This window comes from Dreissena polymorpha, chromosome 1 (genome assembly GCF_020536995.1).
Source record: "Dreissena polymorpha isolate Duluth1 chromosome 1, UMN_Dpol_1.0, whole genome shotgun sequence".
In the NCBI taxonomy this organism is placed as follows: Eukaryota; Metazoa; Mollusca; class Bivalvia; order Myida; family Dreissenidae; genus Dreissena; species Dreissena polymorpha.
This window is the reverse complement of record NC_068355.1, coordinates 36,763,895-36,777,358: the sequence shown is the minus strand read 5'-3', so window position 1 is coordinate 36,777,358 and position 13,464 is coordinate 36,763,895. Positions and strand designations below refer to the sequence as shown.

The window sequence follows — 13,464 nt, the reverse complement described above, 5'->3', positions numbered from 1 at the left end:
GATGACCTGCACTGTAAAGCATCAAGTTTAATAGTGTATACAACATGTTTTAAAGTATATGCATTATTTATCTCACAGCTAGCTCCTATATTTAGAGGCTGTTCTTATTTATTGCAGTAAGATTTTACAAAGCCACCCCATATACATTTTTTTATCTTATTTATCGGATAAGCAAACTCACGTTCCACTCTCCTTTGTTTGTCTTACCATAAAGCAACAAAAAAAACAAACAACTTATTTGATAAATCAGCCAGCGTCCCTTCTTTTGCAAACCAAGAGATTATCAAGTCTGATGACATTGGGGTATTCCCATGAAAATTGTTACCTATATGGGGCAGGGATTCTACCACTTCCCAGCTGGGCTCTGACCTCAGCACCATGGACACATGCTGCAGGGCCTCCTCTGTGAACACAGAAAGTAAATACATGTGCCTCGCTCTTTGACAAGGGAGTTTAATTCATGTGCCTCGCTCTGTGACAAGGGAGTTTAATTCATGTGCCTCGCTGTTGACAATAGAGTTTAATTCATGTGCCTCGCTCTGGACAAGGGAGTTTAATTCATGTGCCTCGCTCTGTGACAAGGGGAGTTTAATTCATGTGCCTCGCTGTGGACAAGGGAGTTTAATTCATGTGCCTCTCTCTGGACAAGGGAGTTTAATTCATGTGCCTTGCTCTGTGACAAGGGAGTTTAATTCATGTGCCTCGCTCTGTGACAAGAGAGTTTAATTCATGTGCCTCTCTCTGGACAAGGAAGTTTAATTCATGTGCCTTGCTCTGTGACAAGGGAGTTTAATTCATGTGCCTCGCTCTGGACAAGGGAGTTTAATTCATGTGCCTTGCTCTGTGACAAGGGAGTTTAATTCATGTGCCTTGCTCTGTGACAAGGGAGTTTAATTCATGTGCCTCGCTCTGTGACAAGGGAGTTTAATTCATGTGCCTTGCTCTGTGACAAGGGAGTTTAATTCACGTGCCTCGCTCTGTGACAAGGGAGTTTAATTCATGTCCCTTGCTCTGTGGACAAGGGAGTTTAATTCATGTGCCTCGCTCTGTGACAAGGGAGTTTAATTCATGTGCCTGGCTCTGTGACAAGGGAGTTTAATTCATGTGCCTCGCTCTGGACAAGGGAGTTTAATTCATGTGCCTCGCTGTGGACAAGGGAGTTTAATTCATGTGCCTCGCTGTGGACAAAGGAGTTTAATTCATGTGCCTCCCTCTGTGAGGGAGTTTAATTCATGTGCCTCGCTGTGGACAAAGGAGTTTAATTCATGTGCCTCCCTCTGTGACAAGGGAGTTTAAATCATGTGCCTCGCTCTGTGACAAGGGAGTTTAGTTCATGTACCTCGCTCTGTGACAAAGGAGTTTAATTCATGTGCCTCGCTATGTGATAAGGGAGTTTAATTCATGTGCCTCGCTCTGTGACAAGGGAGTTTAATTCATGTGCCTCGCTCTGTGACAAAGGAGTTTAATTCATGTGCCTCGCTCTGTGACAAGGGGAGTTTAATTCATGTGCCTCGCTGTGGACAAGGGAGTTTAATTCATGTGCCTCTCTCTGGACAAGGGAGTTTAATTCATGTGCCTTGCTCTGTGACAAGGGAGTTTAATTCATGTGCCTCGCTCTGTGACAAGAGAGTTTAATTCATGTGCCTCTCTCTGGACAAGGAAGTTTAATTCATGTGCCTTGCTCTGTGACAAGGGAGTTTAATTCATGTGCCTCGCTCTGGACAAGGGAGTTTAATTCATGTGCCTTGCTCTGTGACAAGGGAGTTTAATTCATGTGCCTTGCTCTGTGACAAGGGAGTTTAATTCATGTGCCTCGCTCTGTGACAAGGGAGTTTAATTCATGTGCCTTGCTCTGTGACAAGGGAGTTTAATTCACGTGCCTCGCTCTGTGACAAGGGAGTTTAATTCATGTCCCTTGCTCTGTGGACAAGGGAGTTTAATTCATGTGCCTCGCTCTGTGACAAGGGAGTTTAATTCATGTGCCTGGCTCTGTGACAAGGGAGTTTAATTCATGTGCCTCGCTCTGGACAAGGGAGTTTAATTCATGTGCCTCGCTGTGGACAAGGGAGTTTAATTCATGTGCCTCGCTGTGGACAAAGGAGTTTAATTCATGTGCCTCCCTCTGTGAGGGAGTTTAATTCATGTGCCTCGCTGTGGACAAAGGAGTTTAATTCATGTGCCTCCCTCTGTGACAAGGGAGTTTAAATCATGTGCCTCGCTCTGTGACAAGGGAGTTTAGTTCATGTACCTCGCTCTGTGACAAAGGAGTTTAATTCATGTGCCTCGCTATGTGATAAGGGAGTTTAATTCATGTGCCTCGCTCTGTGACAAGGGAGTTTAATTCATGTGCCTCGCTATGTGACAAAGGAGTTTAATTCATGTGCCTCTCATTGGAAAAGGGAGTTTAATTCATGTGCCTCGCTCTGTGACAATGGAGTTTAATTCATGTGCCTTGCTCTGTGACAAGGGAGTTTAATTCATCTGCCTCGCTCTGTGACAAGGGAGTTTAATTTATGTGCCTCGCTCTGTGACAAGGGAGTTTAATTCATGTGCCTCGCTCTGTGACAAGGGAGTTTAATTCATGTGCCTTGCTCTGTGACAAGGGAGTTTAATTCATGTGCCTCGCTCTGTGACAAGGGAGTTTAATTCATGTGCCTCGCTCTGGACAAGAAAGTTTAATCCATGTGCCTCTCTCTGGACAAGGGAGTTTAATTCATGTGCCTCGCTCTGTGACAAGAGAGTTTAATTCATGTGCCTTGCTCTGTGACAAGGGAGTTTAATTTATGTGCCTCGCTCTGTTACAAGGGAGTTCAATTCATGTGCCTCGCTCTGTGACAAGGGAGTTAAATTCATGTGCCTCGCTCTGTGACAAGGGAGTTTAATTCATGTGCCTCGCTCTGTGACAAGAGAGTTTAATTCATGTGCCTGGCTCTGTGACAAGGGAGTTTAATTCATGTGCCTCGCTCTGTGACAAGAGAGTTTAATTCATGTGCCTCGCTATGTGATAAGGGAGTTTAATTCATGTGCCTCGCTCTGTGACAAGGGAGTTTAATTCATCTGCCTCGCTCTGTGACAAGAGAGTTTAATTCATGTGCATAAAGAGTTGTCCCTAAAAAGCCAGTCCAGTCTGCAAAGGCTAATGAGGGACAATACTTTCTGGAATCTCATGTGCCTCGCTCTGTGATAAGGGAGTTTAATTCATGTGCCTCGCTCTGTGACAAGGGAGTTTAATTCATGTGCCTCGCTCTGTGACAAAGGAGTTTAATTCATGTGCCTCTCTTTGGACAAGGGAGTTTAATTCATGTGCCTCGCTCTGTGACAAGGGAGTTTAATTCATGTGCCTTGCTCTGTGACAAGGGAGTTTAATTCATCTGCCTCGCTCTGTGACAAGGGAGTTTAATTTATGTGCCTCGCTCTGTGACAAGGGAGTTTAATTCATGTGCCTCGCTCTGTGACAAGAGAGTTTAATTTATGTTCCTTGCTCTGTGACAAGGGAGTTTAATTCATGTGCCTCGCTCTGTGACAAGGGAGTTTAATTCATGTGCCTCGCTCTGGACAAGAAAGTTTAATTCATGTGCCTCTCTCTGGACAAGGGAGTTTAATTCATGTGCCTCGCTCTGTGACAAGGGAGTTTAATTCAAATGCCTTGCTCTGTGACAAGGGAGTTTAATTCATGTGCCTTGCTCGGTGACAAGGGAGTTTAATTCATGTGCCTCGCTCTGTGACAAGAGAGTTTAATTCATGTGCCTCGCTATGTGATAAGGGAGTTTAATTCATGTGCCTCGCTCTGTGACAAGGGAGTTTAATTCATGTGCCTCGCTCTGTGACAAGAGAGTTTAATTCATGTGCCTCGCTATGTGATAAGGGAGTTTAATTCATGTGCCTCGCTCTGTGACAAGAGAGTTTAATTCATGTGCCTCGCTATGTGACAAGGGAGTTTAATTCATGTGCCTCGCTCTGTGACAAGAGAGTTTAATTTATGTGCCTCGCTCTGTGACAAGGGAGTTTAATTCATGTGCCTCGCTCTGTGACAAGGGAGTTTAATTCATGTGCATAAAGAGTTGTCCCTAATAAGCCAGTCCAGTCTGCAAAGGCTAATGAGGGACAATACTTTCTGGAATCTCATGTGCCTCGCTCTGTGATAAGGGAGTTTAATTCATGTGCCTCGCTCTGTGACAAGGGAGTTTAATTCATGTGCATAAAGAGTTGTCCCTAATAAGCCAGTCCAGTCTGCAAAGGCTAATGAGGGACAATACTTTATGGAATCTTATGTTTAAAGGAAGCCTCCTTTACAAAAAAAATCCAGTCTAGGCGGAAAGTGTTGTCCCTGATAAGCCTGTGCAGACTACACAGGCTAATCCGGGATGACATTTTACGCACATCAAATTAACCCCATTTTCCCATAGTGAGGCTGACTCATGTATATAGGTTGAGTGCAGAACTGTTGTAACTTATGATAGACTTGTTCAGCAGACAAAACAGAATTACATTTAAAGGCATAGTTTATAAGCTTCTTTATTTGCCGCATGTTTCCAATCCTGTGTATTATATTTCTGTGTACTGGCACCCTGCTTTGGTCCCAGTGCAGAGAATCTTATCAGCTGGTGATCAATACACAGGTGCTGAGGAAACAGTGCAGGAAACCATGAATAGGGAACCATGGATAGGGAACCATGGATAGAAAAGCTGAGATTTAAATGGTTACATTTTATAATCGAACAAGCAAATTTGTTGTTATCCCTGTCAAATAAATGTTGTTTATTGATGGGTGCAAATCCCTTGATATAAATGAAACGGTATAATAATACAAACATATGTGTAAGGCAATTGTTTTTATGCATTAAAATTCTCCTCATTGATATTTATACGTCCACAAAGTTTCATGTTGAAATCAATAGGGGTCATCTGCGGGTCACGATCAATGTACCTATGAAGTGTCATGATCCTAGGCAAAAGCGTTCTTGAGTTATAATCCGAAAATCATTTTACTATTTCGGGTCACCGTGACCTTGACCTTGTGACCTCAAAATCAATAGGGGTCATCTGCAAGTCATGATCAATGTACCTATGAAGTTTCATGATCCTAGGCGTATGCGTTCTTGAGTTATCATCCGAAAACCATTTTACTATTTCGGGTCACCGTGACCTTGACCTTTGACATAGTGACCTCAAAATCAATAGGGGTCATCTGCGAGTCATGATCAATCTACCCATGAAGTTTCATGATCCTAGGCATATGCGTTCTTGAGCTATCATCCGGAAACCATTTTACTATTTCGGGTCACCGTGACCTTGACCTTTGACCTAGTGACCTCAAAATCAATAGGGGTCATCTGCAAGTCATGATCAATCTACCCATGAAGTTTCATGATCCTAGGCGTATGCGTTCTTGAGTTATCATTCAAAAACCATTTTACTATTTCTGGTCACAGTGACCTTGACCTTTCACCTAGTGACCTCAAAATCAATAAGGGTCATCAGCGAGTCATGATCAATGTACCTATGAAGTTTCATGATCCTAGGCCCAAGCGTTCTTGAGTTATCGTCTGACAACCACCTGGTGGACGGACTGACAGACCGACCGACCGACATGAGCAAAGCAATATACCCCCTCTTCTTCGAAGGGGGGCATAAAAATTTCAAAGGGCCATAACTCTGTGAAAAATCATCCAACCAAAACCTGCTGATAATATGCATATCTCCTCTTGGTAGTGAAGCTTCCCATAAAGTTTCATTGAATTCCGGTCATTAGTTGCTGAGAAATAGCCCAGACAAAAATTGCACTATATGTACAGTGGAAATGGAAAAATGGAAAATTTCAAAATTTCCATTAACTGTACATATAGTGCAATTCAGGGTTGCCTTAAACATGGACTCAATACTGTTGGGTAATTGTTATCTTTGCAACGCTTTCCAAATGATTTTTTTCAGGCGCCCTTGGGCTTATAGGTTTTTTTTTAATTTAACGTGTAAATTTACGTTCTGTGGTGCGTTATAATTCTAAGAAAAACAGTGTAAAGAGACGTCATTTGGTGCGCTATGACTCTTCAAGACCCCCCCCCCCCCCAGCTATAGTCATTTATAAAGATATTTTTAATAATTGTTTTTAACCTTTCCCGCTAAGAAAGTAACATCCTGACTCGAACAATTCCCCAATACATCAGTATCAACAAGACCCTATTACTGCGTACTTACTACTTTTCAAGTTGCTTTCATTACCTGATAATCCCATTTTTAAAAGCACATTCTGGTAAATATTGACCTTTTTTTCTCGGTATAAGTCATTTATAGATTTGATGAAATATATATATAATTTGCCACTGAACATGCATTAATCGCTTGACGTGGTGCGTGCTTGTTAATACAACGCTCGATACACCCACGCTTTTTATGCACAAGACGCGATGCTGTACATGCTGCATAATTTTTGCGCCCTTTTAATTGAGACAAAGGTCTGACAAAACAAATTAAATTATCAATGTTTGTTTGAAGCAAGAATCTGTTAACATAGAATTTACATTTACATTCGGAAGTGGGTTTCGGATTACAAATTTAATTATGCTCATCTGAGACTTCAAGAAAACATTAACAGTTTCGTAATGAATTCAACCATACTTTGTTAAAACGCATTACGAGTCAGGTGAATGTATTGACAGTATTATTTATGAAATTCACAACTTCAAGAGGATTACAGCCATCATCAGTCTTCTATGTAACTGGCCAAGATTTCTGTTGCAATTACATGTACTTCACGAGTCGTCTACATGATTTAACTGCAGGTAGTGCCTGCCTACTAGTGCTGTCGTTTAATCAAAGCGAACGCTCTTATTGGCCAATATTGAATTTCCAATACAGCGACGCTCGGCCCTTTAGATGGGTAAAGCGTTAGATGTAGTTGACAGAGGATCGTAAATCAGCTTTAAAATATTCAGCGATGTAGATATTGCTATGATCTTAAGAATGGCTTGTTGCAGTAACAGCCAAAATACAATGATCGGAAACTTTCAGGCGCCCCGCGGACTCTGATTTTGAAATTCATGCGCACCGGCGAGGGACCGTTAAATGGCCTGTGGAAAGCCCTGCTTTGGTATTAAGTATTAAAATACGAAATGGCAAAAGAACTATGCTAATTATCTAAAAATGAAAGAGCATGATTTAAATAGATTTAACTATGGTTGCCAAGCAAAACATAAACTTGAATTGTTTGTGTGAGTTATCTATTCAACAAAAAGTTAGTCAAGCAGTTGCACCTACCAAGGAAGTTGACTGAGTAGTTATCAGGATCAAAGAATCTCTTCACAGGCAAGCAGTTGGCCAATATAGGGCGCTTAAGCAGATCACTCACAAACGTCTGAAACAAAGGTAATTTAAGCAAAAAGAGAACAAACTTGTCTCCATTAAAATGATCAATGACATAACATCAGTTCACCCATGCGTTTTTTTCCCTATCCTATAGCAGATGGGGTAATTACGTGATAGTCAAGATGGCGACCTCCATGCTGAGACAGTTATTTTTCCCTGTTTTACACCCTTTATTACTTTTGTTTTAATTTTAAATGAAGCTCACTCTGCAGCCATATCAGTAAAAAGGTTTATATTTTATTAAAATTCCCTTTCTATCTAAACTTTACTACCCGCAATAGGATTTGTTGTATGTGTATCATGACAATCTCTGTCCGGCGTCTGTCAGTCATCGTGCAGAGTCCCTACCGCAATCAGATGGTCTTTGGCGAATGTATATGTCCCTGGGAAATACCTTAATTTTTGCCGTTACATGTACAATGAATCTGATGTCTCGCTATTGCCAAGTGATAACTGTTTGTAGATCGTCTGAACTTATTTTTAGCTCAACTCGATTCCTTCCCAGGCCCGACGTTGGGTAAAATTGTAAGTAAGATAAATCCGGATCTGCCAGAAGCTAAAAAACGACCCAGCGTCAGTGCGATCATCAGCCGGGCGCCAGCCCAATTAGCAGAAAAATACAGCGTTCGCTGCTCGGACAGTGATCAGTCTCTATTTGTTACTGAGGTATGATTGGAAACAGGCGATAATGCATACATGCACATACACTGAAAATCCATTTTGACAACTATATAGTTGGGCTCAAAACAAATTTAAGAAGAGGCAAACGTTTTTGATGCAAAACACTATTATAATACATAAGCAACTTGTCATTGAGACATTGCAGAATAATTATTATATTTATTGTTACAAAGCTGACATTTTTAAATTGTAAATGATGAAACAATTCATTTCTGCAAAATTAAATTCTTGTTCTGTTAAGGAAAAAACAGATGTAGGCAAATAGTTATTTTAATTGTCTATATACTTATTAATAACAAAAAAGAAAAGTTGAATGTTTATCAAATTGTAATGTTTGGAAAGATTTTAACTGAAATCTTTACTTGATTATTCATTTACTTAATAAACCAATTTAACAATAACCACATGTATCTTTCTCTGAATCACTCTACATATAAGCTTATGAGGCAAACATATAAGTTACATGAACCCCAATTAATTTATTATCAAAGATTCCACTTACCTGTAATGCTACTTGCCTCTCTGCAATAAACTCCCTGTTGAAGTTGCCGAATGCCTTCTTAGGCGGTAGGTTAAGGTCAATATTGGACATGCGGAGATCCGAGTCAAGATTCACAAAGTCTGTATAACGTTTTCTCAAAAGCCAGCACTGATCTACCAGCAGACCTCGTTGAACCTTCAGTGTGTATTCCTGCAAAGAAAATTAATAGACACACTTGCAATACATTCTTTTACAACTTTCAATCATATTCTGATAATTTGATGTAGCATTTGACAGTATGGTCCTATGTTTGGCAATCACAGATGTTTAAAAAAAAGAAAAAATACTTGTCAATAGTATATAATCGAATAACTATGAGACAACATTCTGTGATAAGTTTACATTTTTTTTGCAAGACTTGATCACTTGATTAAGTGTGCCTCTGTGGTCCTTCTCAGATATTCCCAAAAGTATATTAAGTCCACAGGATATCCGGTCCTATAAACTTAGATAACGTGCAGGATCGGAATGAAATTCATAGTCCTGACCGAAACATCAACGTACAAATGTATATGTTCCATTGTTACATTAGCAAATTTAAGTGTTATGTGATTTGGCAACAAATCAAGTGCTACGTTAAAACTTAGTGTTGGCTGTTTTCCTGAGCTGATAATTTGTATAGTTACATATTTGTTTTGATTAATTCACACCAGCCATAGTCTTTGTCTCAATTATAACCAGTTCTGACCTGTGTTGATGCACACTGTGTATCAATTATTCCTTTCAATAACAGACTAAGTGAGAGTATAAAGTATAGGCCCACAGTCTACATATCAAAGAATTTTATTATCTAGAACAACACGAAACATGAAAAAAAAACGTTCTTATCACCAAACGATTATTTAAATCTCAGAAATTGAGATATTTTTTGCTTTTGGCAAATTTGGCGAACGACAGTGGAAGCCATGCATCAAGTAACTGACTAAAAAGTATTGCAATAATGATAATTGGAAAAATGAAGTGGAAAATGAAAATAAACAACACAACAATAAAATATTGAAAACCGAACAATTACAAATCACAACATTCTCACAGAATTAGAAATAAAAAATATTTAAACCACAAAAAAACACAAAAAAATAATTATTAATAGAAAATTCCAGAAATGTATACTTCTATGCTTATTTATTTTAAAACCAATGTTTTCATGAATCTGATAGTAAAGTGTAATAGTGACAGAAAAATTTAAATAAAAATTAGCACAAAACACACATTAATTCTGGTTAAAATGACAACAAACTGGCCAAAAAGATACACAAAACAATTTACAAGCACTTGTAAACATAAATTTGAACACAAATGAACTGTTAATGCCCCGATTACATCGATCTGAGATGCAGAACAGGTTTTCGTTCAACTGAAAAAACACTTGCTCGAATTGGAGGAAGTGTTCTGATGCGCATGCAAATAACATATATCATGAATGTAAACACAAATACAAGGTCATGTTAAATGCTGGTATTTCATTTAAACTCGTTTTTTCTTTTCAAGTTTCAATTCTATGAAATAAATATTCTTTTTCTCTTGAATTTTTTCCCAGAAATTTGGACCGGCAACATAGTATTTTCATTCTGACCTGTCTTTAAAATGTCGGTCAATCCGATACTTTTGGGAATGTCTGCCTTCTGAAGATGTTATTTATAAACTTAAACTGTTATTTATTTAAAAGTTTAGTCTATATCATGTCTTTGTGTGTCTTTGAGTCTTTCTAAGAAGTATTTAATAGTCCTGTTCTTTGCAGACTGGTATAACGGCTCAGAAAAAGTTTGGATTAGCAAATAGTTGCAATAATTCAACTATCAGCTTTATAACCCAATGGGTTGCTGATAGTTGCAATGCGCTCTCTCTTGGCCATGGGTGCAAAATGTTATCAACAATCAAGGGTTAAGGAACACTGAAACTGCAAGAACTTATACAACTTTACCTATCTAAACCACAAACTCATCCAACTGGTACCATTAAAGCATGAAATAATTGATTTTATTGACTTAGGTTTTGTTTTGAACGCTGTATCCGCCATATTGGAAAATTAACCCAATATTGGTTAGGTCGCAGTACACCAATATTTTGCGCGTCGGGTTATGTGCTCCAGCCTATAAAGTCCATAAAGATGTGGTATTCGATACAGAATACACTGTTTCAAATTTAAACATAAACATGTCAGCGAGAAAAGTGTGTTGAAACATCGTCGTGTTTTTATAGGGTGCATGCAAAGGATGACATCCGTAGGTTGCCATTCAGGTAAATTTAACATGTTTATGAAGTTTATTCATTATTTCTCCCAATTTGTCTCGAACGACGTCTGTTTAGTGAAGCACGGATTCGCTGCGCTGAACTGCACCTATGTTTATGAAGGGGTGCATATGGACTGCCAGAGCCACCATACCAAAAATTATCAAAGGCTCTGGGAGTCCGTTTATATGGACTAGTAATGTAATATACAAACAGACATGTAAAATAATAATCGTATGTTCATTGTATAAAAAAATGAAAGAAAGTTATTATAAATCTATATGAAACAAGTCAGATTTGTTTCAAGCATTATTTATAAAAGCTGGATACTTACCACATGATCTTGTATTTTCTCTCCACTGTCAATATGACAAGAAAGTGGAACTGTGTCATCGATGGAGAGTTTTACTGCCTTCTGACCTTCGAATAACTTGTTAGCCATATGATTTGCATACAAATAAATCCGTTATAAAGTCATTGTTTGTTTGTGTTCTCGGTATATTTAAAGGTAACGTTAAAACTAAATTTAAAACTAAACGAAAGTATCAATTTTTCAGTGGGCGTACATTTTGCGGTAAATCAAGCCAATGTCGTAAATGCATGGTATTTACTAAATCCCGCACATGTAGTACAGTCGATTGGTGTATAACGGATAGCTTAGGACTTCGAGTCTTATTTCAACGTAAACACCATGCATTCAGTAATTAAACCATTAAACCTGGATAGACACATGTCTCTCCTATTGAAACATGCCAGCGGTTTTAAGTTTCCGAAAAAATGTTATTTGTTTACAGCGCGAATTTCATAGTACACTGATTCAGCCATTACCAGATCGCGTAGGTCTTAATCGGATTACGGGTGTATCGTGTTATTACTTGAAATTTGACACAGCATTTGTAAAAAAAAATAATTGCAATATATGTACATTTCCAGAAAGGAAATTCATTTCTGCGTTTAATAAGACCAAGTTCATGGAACTCGCTGCACAATTGATGAAGCAATGGCTGCTAAAATCGATGCACCCTATATTCGGGTCATTTTGAGTTGAATAACTTGTATATATATAGATTTGATAGTGAAAACTATGTTTTCAGGGAAATCGATTTTTAGTCATAATTTGATTATTTTTCATTAAAAATGATGTTTTCATTAATTAATATCATAGCCACACGCTAACCACATGTGTATTGGACAACTTCAATTGAGTTTATATTTATTTTGAGACAATCCCCACATTCCTGAATATGGGTCACCACATGTCCGTTATTCACTTAATCCCGAATTGCAGCTTTCATGCTTATTTTATATGGTACGCATCGATTTGGTTTCTGAGCATTCTTACTTTTGTAAAAGACACATAATATTAAAATATTACATCAATGAACATTATGTTTAATAAACAAAATCTGCAAAATTCAAGAAACCATTCGTCTGCACTTTTCCTGTCGTCACAAAAACGTTGCGTACATAACGTGACCTTGTTTTGCTTTCGAAAAAATAAACAGTTGTAAACATTGACGCACGTCAACAAAAACATGAATCGATTTTACAATTATAGGTTTGTTGTATTCAATTTATAGAAAACTATAAATCTTAACATAAATAAAAGTATTTTGCAAGAAACGTTTAACCTATCCGTTACTTACTAAAATCCGCTAGTGAGCCAATCGACTGTAAAGAATATTTAATTCATAGAATTTAAACTTGAAAAGAAAAAACAAGTTTAAATGAAATACCAGCAGTAAACATGACCTCGTATTTGTGTTTACATTCATGATATATGTTATTTGCATGCGCATCAGAACACTTCCTCCAATTCGAGCAAGTGTTTTTTCAGTTTAAGACAGAATTCAGTATAGAGTCATACGTCAAGTGTTCTACGATAAGTCGGGCACAACGTAGTGCCTTGGCAAAATTCCGCTGTGGCGTTGCACCTCTTCGTATAGAAACAGGACGATATGAAGGTGTACCAGAAAATGAACGATATTGTTTTATCTGTAAGACGTTTGTCGAAAGTGAAGAACATGCCCTAATGATGTGTCCGCTATAAGAAAATATACGATCCAATTTAACAGAACGTGCTCTTCTGGTAAACCAAAATTTCAACGCATTAAACCCAAGAGAGACAATGAACTTCTTGCTGTCAGATGACCGCATCATTAAACCCAGTGCCAACATGTCATGACATTTTAATGAAGCGACGCAACCACATGTATATATAATCCATTTAATGTGTGCGCATAGTCATTTTCGTATCAAATAATAATATACATTGTACTACACAAGTACAAAACTGTTTATAATGTACAAATTGAAATTTTCTCTTACTGTATTGTTTGATGATATATATTTTTATTTATTTTAAGAAAACTAATATTTTAAACCGAATCAGGATCTTTTTATATTTCTAACAGTTGTAATTTTTATTTATTTTAACACTTATCATTTTAAATCGAATTTCCTTAAGAACCTTTTTTTTATATTTCTAACAGATGTGAAAGATTCTATGATGTATATAATCGCTGAACACTTTTAGAATTTTTAGAACTATCGTCTCTCGTAACTCTTTAAGAGTGGTTTTGCACACACACACACACACACACACACACACACACACACACACACACACACACACACAACACACACAC

At 38.1% G+C, this 13,464-nt stretch overlaps 1 protein-coding gene across 2 annotated transcripts in view; it reads right to left on the bottom strand.

Moving 5' to 3' along the window:
• Positions 1 to 11,421, bottom strand: part of LOC127877074 (PX domain-containing protein kinase-like protein) — a 46,354-nt gene extending 34,933 nt beyond the window's left edge. For both annotated transcript variants that reach the window (XM_052422700.1, XM_052422708.1), the window contains exons 1-4: positions 11,151 to 11,421; positions 8,546 to 8,734; positions 7,255 to 7,351; positions 326 to 403 (exon numbers count right to left, since the gene is read on the bottom strand). In XM_052422700.1, coding sequence (XP_052278660.1) covers positions 326 to 403; positions 7,255 to 7,351; positions 8,546 to 8,734; positions 11,151 to 11,258 — 472 coding nt within the window. In that variant the 5' untranslated portion in view covers positions 11,259 to 11,421. The remainder of the gene's footprint in view (positions 1 to 325; positions 404 to 7,254; positions 7,352 to 8,545; positions 8,735 to 11,150) is intronic.
• Positions 11,422 to 13,464: the final 2,043 nt, after the last annotated feature.